This window comes from Myotis nattereri (genome assembly GCF_964212035.1).
Source record: "Myotis nattereri genome assembly, chromosome: X".
Lineage (NCBI taxonomy): Eukaryota > Metazoa > Chordata > Mammalia > Chiroptera > Vespertilionidae > Myotis > Myotis nattereri.
The window spans coordinates 43,916,857-43,935,403 of NC_138078.1; the positions used below are offsets into that span (position 1 = coordinate 43,916,857).

General features: G+C 41.5%; 1 protein-coding gene across 1 annotated transcript in view; it reads left to right on the forward strand.

The window, feature by feature from the left end:
* Positions 1–18,547, forward strand: part of ZDHHC15 (zDHHC palmitoyltransferase 15) — a 404,696-nt gene that overhangs the window by 269,437 nt on the left and 116,712 nt on the right. The window contains exon 10 of the mRNA XM_081080817.1: positions 11,423–11,526. Coding sequence (XP_080936943.1) covers positions 11,423–11,526 — 104 coding nt within the window. The remainder of the gene's footprint in view (positions 1–11,422; positions 11,527–18,547) is intronic.

Below are 18,547 nucleotides of genomic sequence, written 5' to 3' on the forward strand. Positions count from 1 at the left end.
ACCAGAGGAGCTGCTGCCAACTGAAGAGTAGCTGCTACCACAACCGCCCGAAGAGCAACCACAGACCAAGGAGTCACTGCCACCAAGGGAGCAACCACTGAACGACTCAACGTCTAGATATGTCAGTGAGATCAAACATGGGTAGACAAAGAAACCCCCAAAGGAAAGAGAAGGAGGACTCTCCAGAAAAGCAGCTAAGTAATACAGAGGCATGCAACATGACAGAAAAAGAATTCAGAATAAGGGTCCTAGAGTGCATAAACCGGATGGAGAAAAAAATCGACAACCTCTGCAAGAAGCAAGAAGAAACAGATGAAAAATCGATAACATATGGAAGAAGCTAGAAGAAACAGATGAAAAAATCAACAACTGAAGTAAGACCCAAGAAGTAATGAAGAGTGATGTAGCTGCAATGAAAAACTCCATTGAAAGTATCAACAGTAGAATAGGAGAAGCGGAGGACCGAATTAGTGAATTAGAAGAAAAGGAAGCAAAAAACACCCAAAATGTACTGCAATTGGAGAAAAAATTTAAAAGACAGGAGGAGAGCCTAAGGGAGCTTTGGGACAACATGAAACGAAACAACATACGAATAATAGGGGTACCAGAACAACAGGAGGATGAACAAGGATTAGAAAACCTATTAGAAGAAATAATATCAGAAAACTTCCCTGAGGTGGGGAAGAAAAAAGTCACACAGGCCCAGAGAGTCCCAAACAAGGTGAACCCAAAAAGACCCACACCAAGACACATCATAATTACCATGGCAAATGTTCAGGACAAAGAGAGAATCTTACAGGCTGCAAAAGAGAGACGGAAAGTTACATACAAGGGATCTCCCATTAGATTGTCAAATGATTTCTCAACAGAAACACATCAGGCCAGAAAAGAATGGACAGAAATTTACAAAGTGATGCAAAGCAAAGGACTGAATCCAAGAATACTCTATCCAGCAAGGCTATCATTCAAACTTGAAGGGGAAATAAGAAGCTTCACAGACAAAAAAAGGCTAAGGGAGTTTATCACCACCAAGCCAGCAATGCAAGGAATGCTAAAGGGACTGGTATAAAAATAAGAAATAAAAAGCTCAGAAATAAAACAGCCACACAAAAACAGAAATGGCAACAAAAAAGTACCTTTCAATGATAACTTTAAACGTAAACGGACTAAACGCTCCAACCGAAAGACATCGAGTGGCTGAATGGATAAAAAAACATGACCCATACATCTGCTGTCTACAAGAAACCCACCTCATTAGAAGGGACTCACACAGACTGAGAGTGAAAGGATGGAAAAATAACTTTCAGGCAAATGGAAATGAAAAAAAAGCTGGGGTAGCAATACTTATATCAGACAAAATAGACCTCAAAGTGAAGGCCATAACAAGAGATAAGGAAGGCCACTTCATAATACTAAAGGGATCAATACAACAAGAAGATATAACCCTGATAAACATATATGCACCCAATGCAGGAGCACCAAAATTCATAAAAAACTTCTGGAAGATATCAAAGGAGAGATCAACAACAATGCAATCATAGTAGGGGACTTTAACACACCACTGACAGCATTGGATAAGTCCTCTAGACAAACAATCAGCAAAGATACAGCAATCCTAAATGACTCACTAAATCAGATGGACTTAAAAGACATCTTCAGAACACTTCACTCCAATGCCACGGAATATACATTCTACTCAAATGCTCATAAGACATATTCAAAAATAGACCATATATTGGGTCACAAGCAAAGTATCCACAAATTCAAGAAGATTGAAATCATAAAAAGTGTCTTCGCAGACCACGATGGTATAATATTAGAAATAAACTACAATAAAAACAACCCAAAATACTCAAACACCTGGAAGCTGAATAGCATGCTATTAAATATTGATAGGGTTACCAATGAAATCAAAGAAGAAATTTGAAACATCCTGGAAACTAATGACAATGAAAACACAACAATCCAAAACCTATGGGACACAATGAAAGCAGTCCTGAGAGGGAAGTTTATAGCTCTACAGGCCTATCTCCAAAAACAAGAAAAAATGGTAGAAAATCAGCTAACTCTACAACTCAAAGAATTAGAAAGAGAGCAACAAGAAAACCCCAGAGTGAGCAGAAGGAAGGAGATAATAAAGATTAGAGCAGAAATAAATGACATAGAGACCAAAAAAACAATACAGAAAATCAATGAAACCAAGAGCTGGTTCTTTGAAAGGATAAACAAGATTGACAAACCTCTAGCCAGACTCACCAAGAAGCAAAGAGAGAGGACCCAAATAAACAAAATCAGAAACGAAATAACAGGCGAAATAACAACAGACCCCACAGAAATACAAATGATTGTTAAAAAATACTATGGACAGCTCTACTCCAACAAACTAGACAACCTGGAGGAAATGGACAAATTCCTAGAAAAATAAAACATTCCAAAACTCAATCAGGATGAATCTAAAAATCTCAACAGGCCAATAACTATGGAAGAAATTGAAGCAGTCATCAAAAAGCTTCCAACAAACAAAAGCCCAGGACCAGACGGCTTCACAGGGGAGTTTTACCAAACATTCAAGGAAGAACTAAAACCTATCCTCCTCAGACTACTACAAAAAATTCAAGAGGAAGGAACACTTCCAAGCTCATTCTATGAAGCCAGCATCACCCTAATACCAAAACCAGGTAAAGACAACACAATGAAAGAGAATTACAGGCCAATATCCCTCATGAACATAGATGCCAAAATCCTCAAAAAAATCTTAGCAAATCGGTTCCATCAGTACATCAGAAAGATCATACACCATGACCAAGTAGGATTTATCCCAGGGATGCAAGGATGGTACAATATCCACAAATCAATAAACGTGATACATCACATAAACAAATTGAAAGAAAAAAACCACATGGTCATATCAATTGATGCAGAAAAAGCATTTGACAAAATTCAACACCCATTTTTGATAAAAACTCTCAGCAAGGTGGGAGTAGAAGGATCATACCTCAACATAATAAAAGCCATATATGACAGGCCCACAGCCAACATCATACTCAATGGACAAAAACTAACACCATTTCCCCTAAGAATAGGAACAAGACAGGGATGCCCCCTCTCACCACTCCTGTTCAACATAGTACTGGAAGTGTTAGCCATTGCAATTCCGCAAGAAGAAGAAATAAAAGGCATCCAAATTGGGAAAGAGGAAGTAAAACTGTCCTTATTTGCAGAGGACATGATATTATACATACAAACCCTAGAGACTCCATCAAAAAGCTACTAGAATTAATACATGAATTTGGCAATGTAGCAGGATACAAAATTAACCCCAAGAAATCTGAGGCATTTCTATACACCAATAGTGAACTTTCAGAAAGAAAGATTATAAAAACAACCCCGTTTACCATCGCACCAAAAAAATCAAGCTACCTAGGAATCAACTTAACTAAAGAGGTAAAAGACCTCTACTCAGAAAACTACAGGACATTGAAAAAAGATATAGAGGAAGACATAAACAGATGGAAGAACATACCGTGTTCATGGATTGGTAGAATCAACATCATTAAAATGTCCATACTACCCAAAGCAATCTATAAATTCAACGCACTTCCCATTAAAATACCAACGGCATACTTCAGAGATCTAGAACGAACTCTCCAAAAATTCATCTGGAATAAAAAAAGACCCCGAATAGCTGCAGCAATCCTGAAAAAGAACAAAGTAGGTGGGATCTCAATACCAGATATCAAGTTGTATTACAAAGCCACTGTTCTCAAAACTGCCTGGTACTGGAACAAGAATAGGCATATAGATCAATGGAATAGAATAGAGAGCCCAGAAATTGGCCCAAACCAATATGCTCAAATAATGTTTGACAAAGGAAGCAAGAACATACAATGGAGCCAAGATAGCCTCTTCAATAAATGGTGTTGGGAAATTTGGGCAGATATATGGAAGAAAATGAAACTAGACCACCAACTTACACTATACACAAAAATAAACTTAAAATGGATAAAGGACTTAAATGTACGACAGGAAACCATAAAAATTCTAGAAGAATCCAAAGGCAACAAAATCTCAGACATATGCCGAAGCAATTTCTTCACTGATAGAGCTCCTAGGGCACTTGAAACTAAAGAGAAAATGAACAAATGGGACTACATCAAAATAAAAAGCTTCTGCACAGCAAAAGAAACCATCAACAAAACAACGAGAAAATCCACTGTGTGGGAAAATATATTTGCCAATATCATATCTGATAAGGGCCTAATCTCCAAAATTTATAGGGAACTCATACAGCTCAACAAAAGGAAGATAAACAATCCAATCAAAAAATTGGCAAAGGACCTAAATAGACACCTTTCAAAAGAGGACATTCAGAAAGCCAAGAGACATATGAAAACATGCTCAAAGTCACTAATCATCCGAGAGATGCAAATCAAAACAACAATGAGGTACCATCTCACACCTGTCAGACTGGCGATCATCAACAAATCAACAAACAACAAGTGCTGGAGAGGATGTGGAGAAAAAGGAACACTTGTGCACTGCTGGTGGGAATGCAGACTGGTGCAGCCACTGTGGAGAACAGTATGGAGTTTCCTCAAAAAACTGAAAATGGAACTCCCATTTGACCCTGTGATCCCACTTCTAGGAATATATCCCAAGAAACCAGAAACACCAATCAGAAAGGATATATGCACCCCTATGTTCATAGCAGCACAATTCACCATAGCTAAGATCTGGAAACAGCCTAAGTGCCCATCAGTAGATGAATGGATTAGAAAACTGTGGTACATCTACACGATGGAATACTATGCTGCTCTAAAAAGGAAGGAACTCTTACCATTTGCAACGTCATGGATGGAACTGGAGAGCATTATGCTAAGTGAAATAAGCCAGTCAATGAAGGAAAAATACCACATGATCTCACTCATTCATGGATAATAGAGACCATTATAAACTTTTGAACAATAATAGATACAGAGGCAGAGCTGCCTCAAACAGATTGTCAAACTGCAGCGGGAAGGCCAGGGAGGGTTGGGGGGCAGGAGGTAGGGGGGTAAGAGATCAACTAAAGGACTTTTATGCATGCATATAAGCATAACCAATGGACAATAAGACACTGGGTGATAGGGGAGGCTAGGGGACTGTCTAGGGCGTGGGGATAAAATGGACACATATATAATACCCTTTGTAATACTTTAAGCTATAAATTTAAAAAAAAAAGTTCTGGAGATGGACAATAGTGATGGTTACATAATAATGTGAATGTACTTAATGTCACTGAATTGTATACTTTAGAAATTAACGTGGTAAATTTTATGTTATACACATTTTACCACAATATAAAATATATTTAAGGAATAGACACTTATGCTCTCACTAGAGGCCCAATGCACAAAATTGGTGCATGGGTGGGGGTCCCCTCAGCCCAGCCTTCACCCTCTCCATTCCGGGACCCCTTGGGGGATGTCTGACTGCCAGTTTAGGACAGTGGGTGGGGGGGCAGTTAGGGGTGACCAGGCAGGCAGGCAGGTGAGCAATTAGGAGCCAGTGGTCCAGGATTGTAAGAGGGATGTCCTGGATTGGGGCTAAACTGGCAGTCGGATATCCCCCAAGGGGTCCCAGATTGGATAGGGTGCAGGCTGAGCTGAGGGACACTCCCCCCCCATGCACACATTTCGTGCACTGGGCCTTTAGTATATATATATATATATATATATATATATATATATATATATATACAGATATATGGAGAAAACACCAGAGAACAAACAGATATATCAAAACATACAAACACCAAATACCCAGCAAAGAAGGTGGGGGCAGAATCTGTAGAGGCTGAGTTTATATACAGAAAGTAAGGTTAAGGAATTGGATGAATATGGGGAGGACCTCCATTCAGTACAGAGGAAGTAGAAAGAGGATGTGTGGATAAGAAGAAAGAGAAAGAGAAGAAAAAATAATAAATTTTTAAAAAATAATTAAAAATAGGATAAAATAAAAGAATTTGAATGATGAAATATAATGCAAAAAGAAATAGAAAATAAAGAAACAAACGAGCCCTAATTGGTTTGGCTCAGTGGATAGAGTGTTGGCCATGTTGACTGAAAAGTCCCCAATTTGATTCCGCTCAAGGGCATGTACCTTGGTTGCGGGCACATCCCCAGTGGGGGGTGTGCAGGAGGCAGCTGATCAATGTTTCTCTCTCATCGATGTTTCTAACTCTCTATCTCTCTCCCTTTCTCTCTGTAAAAAATCAATAAAATATATATATATTTTTTAAAAAGAATTTACCAACCTTTAAAAAAAAAAGAAACAAACAAAAAAGGGAAAATACAGAAAAAGGAGATAACAAAATAATAATAAAGTAAAATAAAAATGAAAAAGTGAAGTGTTGTTCCTTTCCGCCGAGTTTTAATTCCCCATAAGGGCTGTTTTAAGATCCCACTCTTCTGTACTGTCTGCTGCTTCTCAGTTTCCTGTTGCTGGGACTGAACAGCCTCTCTTTTAGGCCTGTCCCTGAGGACTCTCAGGGACTATTCAGATTTTTTTTTGTATCCTTTGTACCACTCAGGGTGTAGTCTAGGTGTGGCTGTATTGGTTGCCTGGAGACTGCAGGGAGGGGCTATCTCTTCAGGATAAAATAGCTGCCTAGGTCTGGCCCTTCAGCAATGACTCAGCGCCAGACTTGCAGCCACCTTTCCCAGACACTCTCCTCTTCCCAGCCTCTCCCCAGACTCCACAAGTCCGCACCTCCACCTGCACTTCAGCTACGGGTGAGTGTATTTGAAAGTTCCTATGAACTAGGTTTAGGGAATAAAGCAAAGACCAAAAAGAGGAGAAAGAGCTGCACCACTGCTAATCCCTCTCCCCTCTGAATGGCTGCCCCCTCTGGGCTCAGTCTCTCATGGCTGTGGACTTAGATCTAGAATCCCTTCCCACCAGCAGTCCTGCGGACATCCTTTCCACAGTCAGATGCTACCCCTGTCCCAAGGGACATGGCCTCTGTGCAGTGCAGCTTCCTTCTGACCCTCTGGGCTCGGAGGTCTCACAGATCTCCCCAGCCCGCATCCATGATTTTACTGTTCTCTAGGCATCCTCTGCCCTTCCCAGCTTCGAATTGTCTCACCAGCTGTGTCTACTTTGCCAATTCAGGGTGGATGTTATTCAATTTAGTTGCTCATTCAATCTGCTCTGGGACAAGGCTCTGGACACACCCACCTATTCCACCACCATTTTGTCTTTCCAAAATGTACAATCTTGAAGAAGTAGGTAAATTCCTAGAAATATACAATCTTCCAGGACTGAATCAAGAAGCAATAGAAAATATGAACAGACCAATAACTACTTAGGAAACTGAATCAGTAATTTAAAAAATAAAACTCAAATAAGCAAAAGTTCTGTAACAGATGGCTTCACACATTAATTTTTTACAAACATTCAAAGAACTAACATGTATCTTTCTCAAACTAATAAAAAATGTCAGTAGGAGGGAAGGCTCTTAAATTCATTTTACAAAGCCAAAATTACCCTCATTCCAAAACCAGAAATAGACATTTAAAAAATAAAAATTGTAAGCCAATATTCTTGATGAAATTAGCTATAAAAATCCTCAAGATAATATTAACAAATTGAATTCAGCAATACATTAAAAACTAGGATTTATTCCTGGAATGCAAGGTTTTCTCAATGTCCACAAATCAATTCATGTGATACACAACAGAAACAAAATGAGGGATAAAAATCATATAATCATATCAATAGATGTGAAAAGGAATTTGAAAATATTCAACCTCCATTTATGATAAAAACTCAGCAAAATGGGAATAGAGGTAACATACTTCAACACAATAAAGGACATATATGACAAACTCACAGCAAATGTGATACTTAGTGGTACATACTAGAAGCATTTTCACTAAGATCAGGAACAGGATAAGGATGTCCACTTTCACCACTCATATGCAACCTGGTATTAGAAGCTGTAGCCACAGCAATTAGACAAGAAAATGAAATAACAAGTATCCATGTTGGAAAGAAAGAAGTGAGACTGTCATTATTTGCAGATGGCATGATACTATATATAGAGAATCCTAAAAACCCCAACAAAACCTATTAGAACTGATGAATTAAGTACAGTATCAGGATACAAAAATAGTGTTCAGAAATCAGTTGCATTTTACATACCAATAATAAACTATCAGAAAGGGAAATTAAGAAAACAAATAAAATGCCTGGGAATATATTAAACCAAGGAGGTAAAATATCTGTATTTGGAAAATTGTAAGACATTAGGAAATAAACTGAAGAAGACACAAATAAATGGAAGCATATACCATGATCATGGATTGGAAGAATTAACATCATTAAAATGTTCATATTATCCAAACCAATCTATAGATTCTATACAATGCCTATCAAAATACCAATGCTATTTTTTCTACAGAAATACAACAAATCATCCTAAAATTTATATGGGAATACAAAGACCCTGAATAGCCACAGAAATCCTTAAAAAGAGGTTTAAAGTTGGGGTCATCGTGCTACCTGATATGAAACTATACTACAAGGCTATAATAATCAAAACATCACAGTACTGGCATAGAAACACACACGGAGACCAATGGGACAAAATAAAAGCCCCAAAGAAACCCTCACCTACATGGTCAATTAATCTATAAATAAGGAGCCAAGAATATACAGTGAGGTAAAGATACTTTAAGCAATAAATAGTATTGGGAAAATTGGACAGATACGTGAAGATGAAACTAGACTACCAAATTACACATACACAATAATAAATTAAAAATGAATAAATGACAAATATAAGTCATGAAATCATTAAAATCCTAGAAGAAAAAATCAGCAGTAAAATCCCTGACATTTATCTTAGAAATATTTTTTTCAAATATATCTCCTCAATAAGGAAAACAAAGGAAATAATAAAGAAATTGGACAACATCAAACTGAAAAGTTTTTACACAGCAAGGGAAACCATCAACAAAACAAAAGGCAACCTACCGAATGGGAGAAGATATTCACTAATGATACATCTGATAAGGGGTTAATATCCAAAATTTACAAATAACTCATAAGACTCAACACCAAACAAACAATCTAACTAAAAAGTGGGCAGAGGATTTTCAGTAAAGCTGAAGCAATTTCTTCACTGATACTTCTCCTAGGGCAGTTGAAACTAAAGAGAAAATGAACAAATGGGACTCATCAAAATAAAAAGCTTCTGCACAGCAAAAGAAACCATCAACAAAACAAGAAAGCCCACTGCGTGGGAAAACTTATTTGCCAACGTCATATCTGATAAGGGTCTAATCTCCAAAATTTATAGGGAACTCATACAACTTAATAAAAGAAGATAAACAATCCAATCAAAAAATAGGCAAAGGATCTAAATAGACATCTTTCAAAAGAGGACATTCAGAAAGCCAAGAGACATATGAAAACATGCTCAAAGTCACTAATCATCTGAGAGATGCAAATCAAAACAACAATGAGGTACCATCTCACACCTGTCAGACTGGCTATCATCAACAAATCAACAAACGACAAGTGCTGGAGAGGATGTGGAGAAAAAGTAACACTCGTGCACTGCTGGTGGGAATGCAGACTGGTGCAGCCACTATGGAAGACAGTATGGAGTTTCCTCAAAAAACTACAAATGGAACTCCCATTTGACCCTGTGATCCCACTTCTAGGAATATATCCCAAGAAACCAGAAACACCAATCAGAAAGGATATGTGCACCCCTATGTTCATAGCAGCACAATTCACCATAGCTAAGATCTGGAAACAGCCTAAGTGCCCATCAGTAGATGAATGGATTAGAAAACTGTGGTACATCTACACGATGGAATACTATGCTGCTGTAAAAAAGAAGGAACTCTTAGCATTTGCAACGGCATGGATGGAACTGGAGAGCATTGCGCTAAGTGAAATAAGCCAGTCAATGAAGGAAAAATACCACATGATCTCACTCATTCATGGATAATAAAGACCATCATAAACTTATGAACAATAATAGATGCAGAGGCAGAGCTGCCTCAAACTGATTATCAAATTGCAGCGGGAAGGCCAGGGAGGGGTGGGGGGCAGGAGGGAGGGGGGTAAGATATCAACCGAAGGACTTGTGTGCATGCATATAAGCGTAACCAATGGACATAAGACACGGGTGGGGGGGGGCGTAGGGGAGGCCAGGGGATTGTCAAGGGTGGGGGGGGGAAAAAAGGACACATATCACATATGTAATACCCTTTGTAATACTTTAAGCAATAAAACAATAAAAAAAATTGTAAACAGGATAAAAGGCATAGGTGATATAAAATGAATAATGCAAATGTCACTCCTACAAATGTGGAGTGGATCTATACTAATAAAAGGGTAATATGCTAATTAGACCAAACATCTTCCGGACAACCTTCCTGATGTCCTTCCGGACAAAGCCATGGTGGCAAGGCCGAGGCAAAGGCAGTTAGGGGTGATCAGGCTGGCAGGGGAGAGCAGTTAGGGTGGTCAGGCTGACAGGCAGAGGTGGTTAGGGGTGATCAGGCAGGCAGGCAGGCCAGCAGTTAGGAGCCAGCAGTCCCAGATTGCATGAGGAATATCCCTGTGGGATTGGGCCTAAACTGGCAGTCAGACATCCCCCAATGGGTCCTGGATTGGAGAAGGTGCAGGCCAGGCTGAGGTACCCCCCCACCCCCTGTGCAAGAATTTCATGCACTGGGCCTCTAGTTCAGATCTAAAAACTCAAATGTTCAATTGTAACCTCCTTTAATCAGTTCAGTCTCCTCCAATGCATCCCATCACTTAGTAGCCAAAGAGTAACCTGGAAGGTGGTCCTAGATTAACATAGATATCCATTAGATGGATTCCACATGCAGAAAGTTGCACCCAGAATCTGCCCTCTTAGGAATGCCGCACTCTGGCTCTTTCCCCCAATTCCTAATAACCTTTCTGCCATAAAAAATCAAATAATGGGGCATTCAGACATTATTATATATCACCAATTCACAGAAACTTATTTCCACTGCATTCAAAGATTCTGAATCTGCTAATTCTCTTCAAAAATTTAGAAGCAATCAATAAAATAGTGGGATATAAATTGGGATCATCAACATTAAATATTATGATGTATTCTTTGCACACATAGAATGTTTTTGTTTGTAAACAACTCTAACTTGTTTCTCACAATGCTCAGTCAACACTTACGCAGAAAAACAAGATATAGAAATTGAAAGCAATACAGCAACTAAATGATGCTATTGTAAGATTCTGTTCCACTACGGCTCTAGCCAGTAATCTAAGTGGTTTAATTCTTGCTACGAACTCCCTTCTTATTTCTAATAGGGTTTTTACCTTACAAAAAATATCTGTTAGATGTAAGAGCTCATTGCCTCCTTTTCCCCACCAGCCCTGGTGATGGACACTCCTTCCCTATGAGGTGCATGAATGAATCACAGAACCCACTGCTAGCAAATGAAGAGCACTGGGAAGACAATGATTATGACAACCCAGGTAAGTAGGCTCAAAAGGAAGGAATTATTTTCTCCATCCAGCACACAAAGCACTAATAAAAATCATGTTAACTAATAAAGACCAATGTAGTGTAGTGAGAAAATTTTGTTCAGAAAGATTATATAACATACTAACCTCATAAGTGCCCTTTGGATGGAGGACAAGTGTGGCCAGATTTGTAAATCTGCCCTCTTAGGAATGCTTCACTTTGGCTCTTCCCCCCAATTCCTAATAACCTTTCTGCCATGCAAGCCAAATAGTGGGGCATTCAGACATTATTATCTATCACCAATTCACAGCAACTTATTAGCAAACTAGAGGCCCATTGCAGGAAGATTCCTGCAAGAATAGGGCTTCCTGCGGCTGGAGCAAAGCGGTTTTTTATCTCCCGCTCCCAGGCGCTGCAGCTGGGTTTTTTTCTCCTGCTCCCAGCTGCTAAGGCTGGGTTTCCCCTCCTGCTTCCTGCCTCCGCAGCCTTGGCTCCGTTCCTGTCTCTGCCGCCTCTACTTTGCTCCCTTCTGTAGCGATTCGCTTCCACATTGTCTTCAGTCTTCACTCCCAGCCAGTATATGCAAATTAACCGCCATCTTTGTTGGCGGTTAATTTGCATAGCATGCTGATTAGCCAATGGGAGGCATAGGGAAGGTAGGGTCAATTACCATGTTTGTCTATTATTAGATAGGATATGAGTGGCATAGGCAGGATTAGATGACATCTTGGGTGGTTCATTACCAGCTTTCTGATACCATGATTATAACCAATCAGATAAATCAGAAAATATAATAAATAGTTTTGGCAGTTGGTCACTCATTGTCCTTTGCTTGAGTTAATTCAAACATTGGGCAGCAGCTTACCTTTCTCCACCCTGATTCATTCACAGTGATTAAATTTTCTATGAAATTTCATTCTCATTCTCTTTTAGAATGGCTTAATTACATGAAAAAATAAAAGATAGCATTGCAGGCAAGGCTACACATGCATGTAGCCTACTTTTCTGAGAGGCAGAGGAGCAAAGTAAAAATAAGGAAACAGAACTTTTCCCTTCCACATTTCTCCAACCAGATTATTGGGTCATCTTGAGATGTTTTTTGTGAAGAGCTGAAAGTAAAGTTCTCATGCCATGTATCCCCATTGCCGCCTATTATTTGTCTTCATGTAATGCTATGCTTTCTAGTGTGCCTCCGCAATTTGTTTATGTTACTAATAACAGGCTTCACAGAGTAATTTTTAGTGGCTGGTCCCAATTATGCAGTAGCTGACAAATTTTTAGTAATAATTTGAGGCTCATTAATGTGACAAGAAGAGCTGGGAAACAAGTCTTCTTAAATGTTACCTAGTTAGATTATCTAGGTCCAGATTCTGTACCTGGAAGTCCAGTTTAAGAGTGAGTTATGTTAAGACTAAGGAAGGCAAAACAGTCCAAAATCCATATTTACAAAAGGAAAGAGTTTTTGCCCAGCCCAAAGAACTTGTAACACAAGAAACTCCCTTACTTTCTCCTGCTTACTCTCCAATGAAAAACTGACTGTATTTTTTACTTACCTTCCTTCGGCTATCAGTCTTTCCTTAAAAGACTTTAACTTATAACAGTTACGAGTAAAGATAATAGCTTTTATTTTGGTATTAAAAAACCGAAACCAATAGAAATCAGAGTCTTATAGGGTCTTAACCTTATTTAACATATCTCCACAATAGAAAAAACTATTCATATCTGAACCTGGTGTTGACAAGCAGAATACTTTAAGTACAGGTGTAGCACTACATTATAAAGAAGTTATTTTCTTGAGCCAGTTTTTAACTCCAGACTTGATTAAAAATATTCAATCATTAAAAGGTATACAATTTTGTAATTTACAAAGTACTTTCACATACTTTTTTCATATATTGGTCTCTCGCAATTGTCATGTTCAGTAGGCATTATTATTAATACCGTTCTCATTTTATAATTGAAAAAACCGAGATTTGGAAATGTTAAACAACTTATCCAATATCACATAACAAGAGAGAGGAAAAACTTGGATTTAAAGTAAGGTATCCTGATTCCAAATACTGGATTCTTTCCAATATAATGCTATTTCTATTCTTTGGAAAACTGCTCTGGGTAGTTGAAGAGTCTCTGAGTGATAGGCTTACTACAAAGGCCTGAAGCCGAATCCATAGCAAAACAGAAAAAGTCCACACTAGGGTCTGGGTGGCCATGGCAAAGTGGCCTTCCTAAAATGTAAATGCGATTGTATCACTCCCTTATTCAAAAACCCTTGGAAGGCTCCCCACTACATGAAGAGTCAAGTCCTAACTAAGTAACTTGGCTCCAGACTTCCTTCCTGGCACAGTTTCTCAGCCTTTGAAGTCATGGACTCTTCACTGAAACTATGAAAGGCTCCCCTTGTTCATTGCTGGTTTCCCCACAGTTACCTCAGACTCCCCATGTCCTAAACCAAATGGTCCACTGACCCAGCTGCTCCCCCTCTACAGTGTCCTGCTCCCTCTCCATAGTATCCCGTTCTCCTTTACACCTGGCATCTATTTCAGGACCAATTCCAGTCACTCCATTATTTCTGACATTTCCCACTGCAGCCACCACAGAACAGAACAGGGTCATCTCTTGCCTGACAATTACCATATTCTCTCCCTACAGCCCCAGTGAGATTTCAAAGCAGCCTCTGATGCAGTTCTGCCCCTCCTTGAAGCTGGTCATCCAGAGGACTTATTACTTCCCCAGTCTTTGTCTTTGCCTTGCTGAGCTCCTTGCCTTCTCTGAACCTGATTGGCAATGTCCTATTTCTGGCTCATTGCTTCTGTTATTATTTTCACCTTCCATGACCTGCCACCTCTCTGCCTGTTCAACTTCCCTGCAAGGCTCTTGGAAAATACTGCTTCCTCTAGGACAGTGTTTCTCAACCTTGGCTGCACATTAGAATCACCTGGGAATCTTTTTAAAATACTGATTTCTGGGCCTCATCCTCCGGAAATTCTGTTCCTTTGTTACTAATGTTGTGGCCCCACCCCATAACAAAGAAACAGAATTTCCAGAGGATGAGGCCCAGAAATCAGCATTTTAAAAAGATTCCCAGGTGATTCTAATGTGCAGCCAAGGTTGAGAACCATTGCCCTAGAGTCAGCTAGCCTGGGTTTGTAACCCCAGTTCTGATACTCCCTAGTTCCTAGAACAATGTCCAATACCTCTTAGAGCCTCAGTTCTTCACCTATAAAATGGATAGTTATTGCCTCATAGGGCCCTTATGAGGAGGAAATGATTAATCTGTATGTAGTGCTAAGGGAAGCTCCTGCCACAGGGTAAGTGCTGTCATGGTATTATTATTGCTATTGTCATTAATAATATGACCTCTTTACTGGTCTGCCAGGCCCTCATGGGCAGAAACCAAGTCAGACCCCCTTTGGTCTTCCATATCGGAGTTGCTCAGAGACATTTGCTGACTGAACTAAGGTGACCCCATTCCCCCCACCCCCCACACACCACCACCACCTCAGGCTCTAGAAGGAAGGAGGGAGGCTGAGAGACATACGAAATGTCCTCCCCTCCTTGATGTTAGTGCGGCCTGGGGAACAGGCCACTCTGCTGCAGCTCCCAAGCCTCCCGCCTCTCCTCTGAGGCTACTGTGAAGCTGAATGTCCCTGAGCCTGGGGGCGATGGACAAAAACTGGAGGGAATCCAGAGGAGTGAAGTCCCTGAACCCTTGGGAAGGGGCAGGCCCAGTAAAGTAGGGAGATGAAAGCAGTTCCATGTGTGTGGCTTGGCTGAAGGACAGAGCTGGTTGTGGCGGGAGACACCATAACTGGAGACAGGGATTCCAGCAGTGCAAACAAGCTGGAGAGGGCTCCGTGGTGGGGCTGCTCTGCTAAGTCAAGTGGGCTCTTGAAATGCAAGCTTGGAGTTTTATGTAGCCCCAGGCCAGCAAGCCCCCCATCCTACTGGCCTGGACAGAAGACCCTTCAAACTGGTTCTCAGGGCTGGCAGTTCTGCTCAGCTGTGCAATCCTAGTCCTGGGAGGGAAGCCATTTACCCATAGCTGGCTGAGACTGGGCCTGGGGTGAGCTCAGCTGAGGGTCTGAGGTCCAAGTCCTTGGCTCTCCCTGCCAGCTCACCTCAGCGCTGTGGGCTCTAGGACCTCCTTCTCCCTTACCAGTCCCCAATCCGTCTTAAAGCTATTGTTTACAGACCACTGACTTCTGTCCCTCTCCTCCCGGGTACTAAGGGGAATCTCAGGGGCATGAAGAGCTCAGGAGGAAATATTGGAAATGGCCTCACCATCTTCCCCTCAGATCTGGGCTGCATCGTTCTTGAGCCAAGATAACTAAAGCAACAAGGGAGAGGCCTCTGTATGCTCCATGCTGATGTCTAAGCGGCCTGGTTGTGGGGTGTTGGGTTGAATTTCAGTGTACCCAAGGCTGCCTACAACCCTCCTTCCAAAGTAATATGGCAGAAGGGCAGCCAGGCCAGGTGCTCCGGAGTCAGTGGTATGAACAAAGCAGAATGCCCCTCCAGTGCCCTCTTCCCTGGGACAGGGTTTCCTCAAGGGTGCTGAGTCTGAGAGCTCTGGAGGGAGAGCAAGGGAGCCTGGGAGGAGAGAGGAGTCTGGAGATGGAGGAGTGGCAGGAGGCTGTCCCTACTAGACCTTTAGTTACCCCATCGCCCCTGCAATGCTGATGTCTAGCCTGCCCAGGACCCAGGTCTACTTCCTGAGGTTGGAGAGTATGAGGTCCCTTAGAGTGGGGATCCTGGAGGACCAAAGGACAAGACCCGCCCCCCTTCAAATGAGGGTTCCCTGGAATCTTGGTTAGAGAGTTGAGTTCAAATCCCACCTCTGTGCTGTATTATTGATGAGTCCTCAGCAAGCCCCTTCTTTTACTTTATAATTAAAGCCTGATTTTTCCATCATGAAATTGAGAACACAATGTCCACCTTATAGGACTATAGGCAGGAATCGATGGGATAATGATGTGCAAGGGCCTGACCCATGGTAGGTGAGAACTACTTTTCCTTCCCCCTCCTCTCCACACCCCCACCCCCGCCCCACACCCTGCACTGATGCTCAGGAGGGAGAAGCCCTTGGGCCACTGTGACTCCTGGGTTGACCCCAAGGAGTCCCTTTGGTTTCTCTAATCCTAAGGTCATACTGTGACTATGGGGGTACTGAGGGCCTTGCCACCTGGGCCAGCTGGATTGACCTCACTGACTCTCCAGGCACAGCAGTGTTGCACAAAGGAGGGTTCCCCCAAGCAAACCCTCAGGCCCTGGGCTGTCCCTGTTTACAACTATCTCTGACATCTCAGCCTCGCATGGCCCTCCCTGCAGTGTCGAGCAAGCCTCTCTTCCAACTCTCTGATTGAGTTTTGACCTTGCCTGTGGAACTCTTTCTTTGGGTTCCACATTGTCAGGGTCATTCTTTGTTTTTTGGACTATCCCACCATCTCTACCCTGTTCAAAGCCAAGAACCCACTCCTGAGCCTGCTTTGTCACCTGCTTCATTTAGGAAGTCTTTGGAGCAAGGACTAGCCTGCAAAGGTCCACCCATATGGTAAGGGCAAAGAAAAGAGCCTGGAATGAAGGCCAGGAAATATCAGTTGTAGTTTCAATCCCTTGGCTCATTCTTTATATGGTCTCCATGAGCCACTTCCTCTTTGATCCTCTGTTTTTCCATCTATAAAATGGAAGTCCCAATTTTTGCACTAATTCAGCTCAGTTCTATGGCAGTGGAGGACACACAGAACATGCAGGGACCCCAATCACAATTTTTTGTCACTCAGCTGTTTACATTTTGTTAGATGCTTAGATCACCAGCTCCTTACAGTTAACTGTTTCACCTCAGTTATTTATGAGAAAAATTACTCCACTGGTTCCATCTTTATTGTTTAGAAATCTTTTGTGTCTAGCCCAAATCCTTCCTTCTGCAGTTCCAACTTGGGTCTACATACCTTAGACACCTCCTACCCTGCCTTCTCTTTCCTCTTTCCCTCAACTTTTGCCCTTAACTCAGAGAGTAGGGTTGAGGACAAAAGCTTCCCTTGTATCTGGCCAGAGTGAACAGACCATGGGGGTAGCATCACTCATCCAGAAGCTCTTCATCTGCTGACACACCATCAGCCTCACGCATATCTTACTCTGGTTCACACCGTCCTGGCTGGAATACTTGTGGTCTCTCACTGTGCATTAGAATTAGGGTGTAAGCCTTGGCTTTAATCTCTCCTGGCAGCTCCATGGCATCGATAAGCCCCAAGTTTATGGCAGAGGAAAAATGAAACCCACGTTACCCCACCAGGGTCCAACCCCCACCCAGCAGAGCCAAGGATGTCCTCCAACAGGTATCAATAGTCTCCAGCTATCACCTCAAGGCATCTGGAGGTGGGGTGGAATGGTGCACCTTGGACATCCTCCTCCCTGAAGGCACAGCAGCCCCTCCCAGCCCCCAGGTCCTGCCTCTCTTGTCTTTCAGTCAGGTTAAATGTCTTCACTGCAAAAATTCCAGATGGAGAGGAGGGACTTCCTCTCAGCCTTCTGCCTTCTCTTCCTCCCTCTCCAACAGTGGAACAAAAGCATCAATTTATAGTATGCTTTCAGACCATTCAATCCCACTGTCTCAACTTACATACGGGGAAGCCGAGACCTAGAATGAAGAATGGGCTTGCCTAAATTTACTCAGCAAGTTAGCGGCAGAGCTAGGACAAGGATCCAGGTGTTTTGATTTCCAGCCCACAGTGTTGTTTTCACAGTGCACATTTGCAATCCTGTTAGACCTACAAATTCCTTTGACCTTGAAAACTTAAAAATTACCAACAGAGATGTCCTAGCATCTGTGATGCTTGGACAAAAGCAGAAGGCAGCATCTCATTAATCCTGGCCTGTAAAGTCACTTAAAAGAGCTTGACACACAGACCATATAATCATGAGCTAATCCCCACTCTTCTCTGGGTCTCAGTTTCCTCATCTGTAAAATCAGAAATGCAGTAGACTATTGCTTTCATCTACTCAAATTCATTCCTTGTTTTCTAATAACAGCAC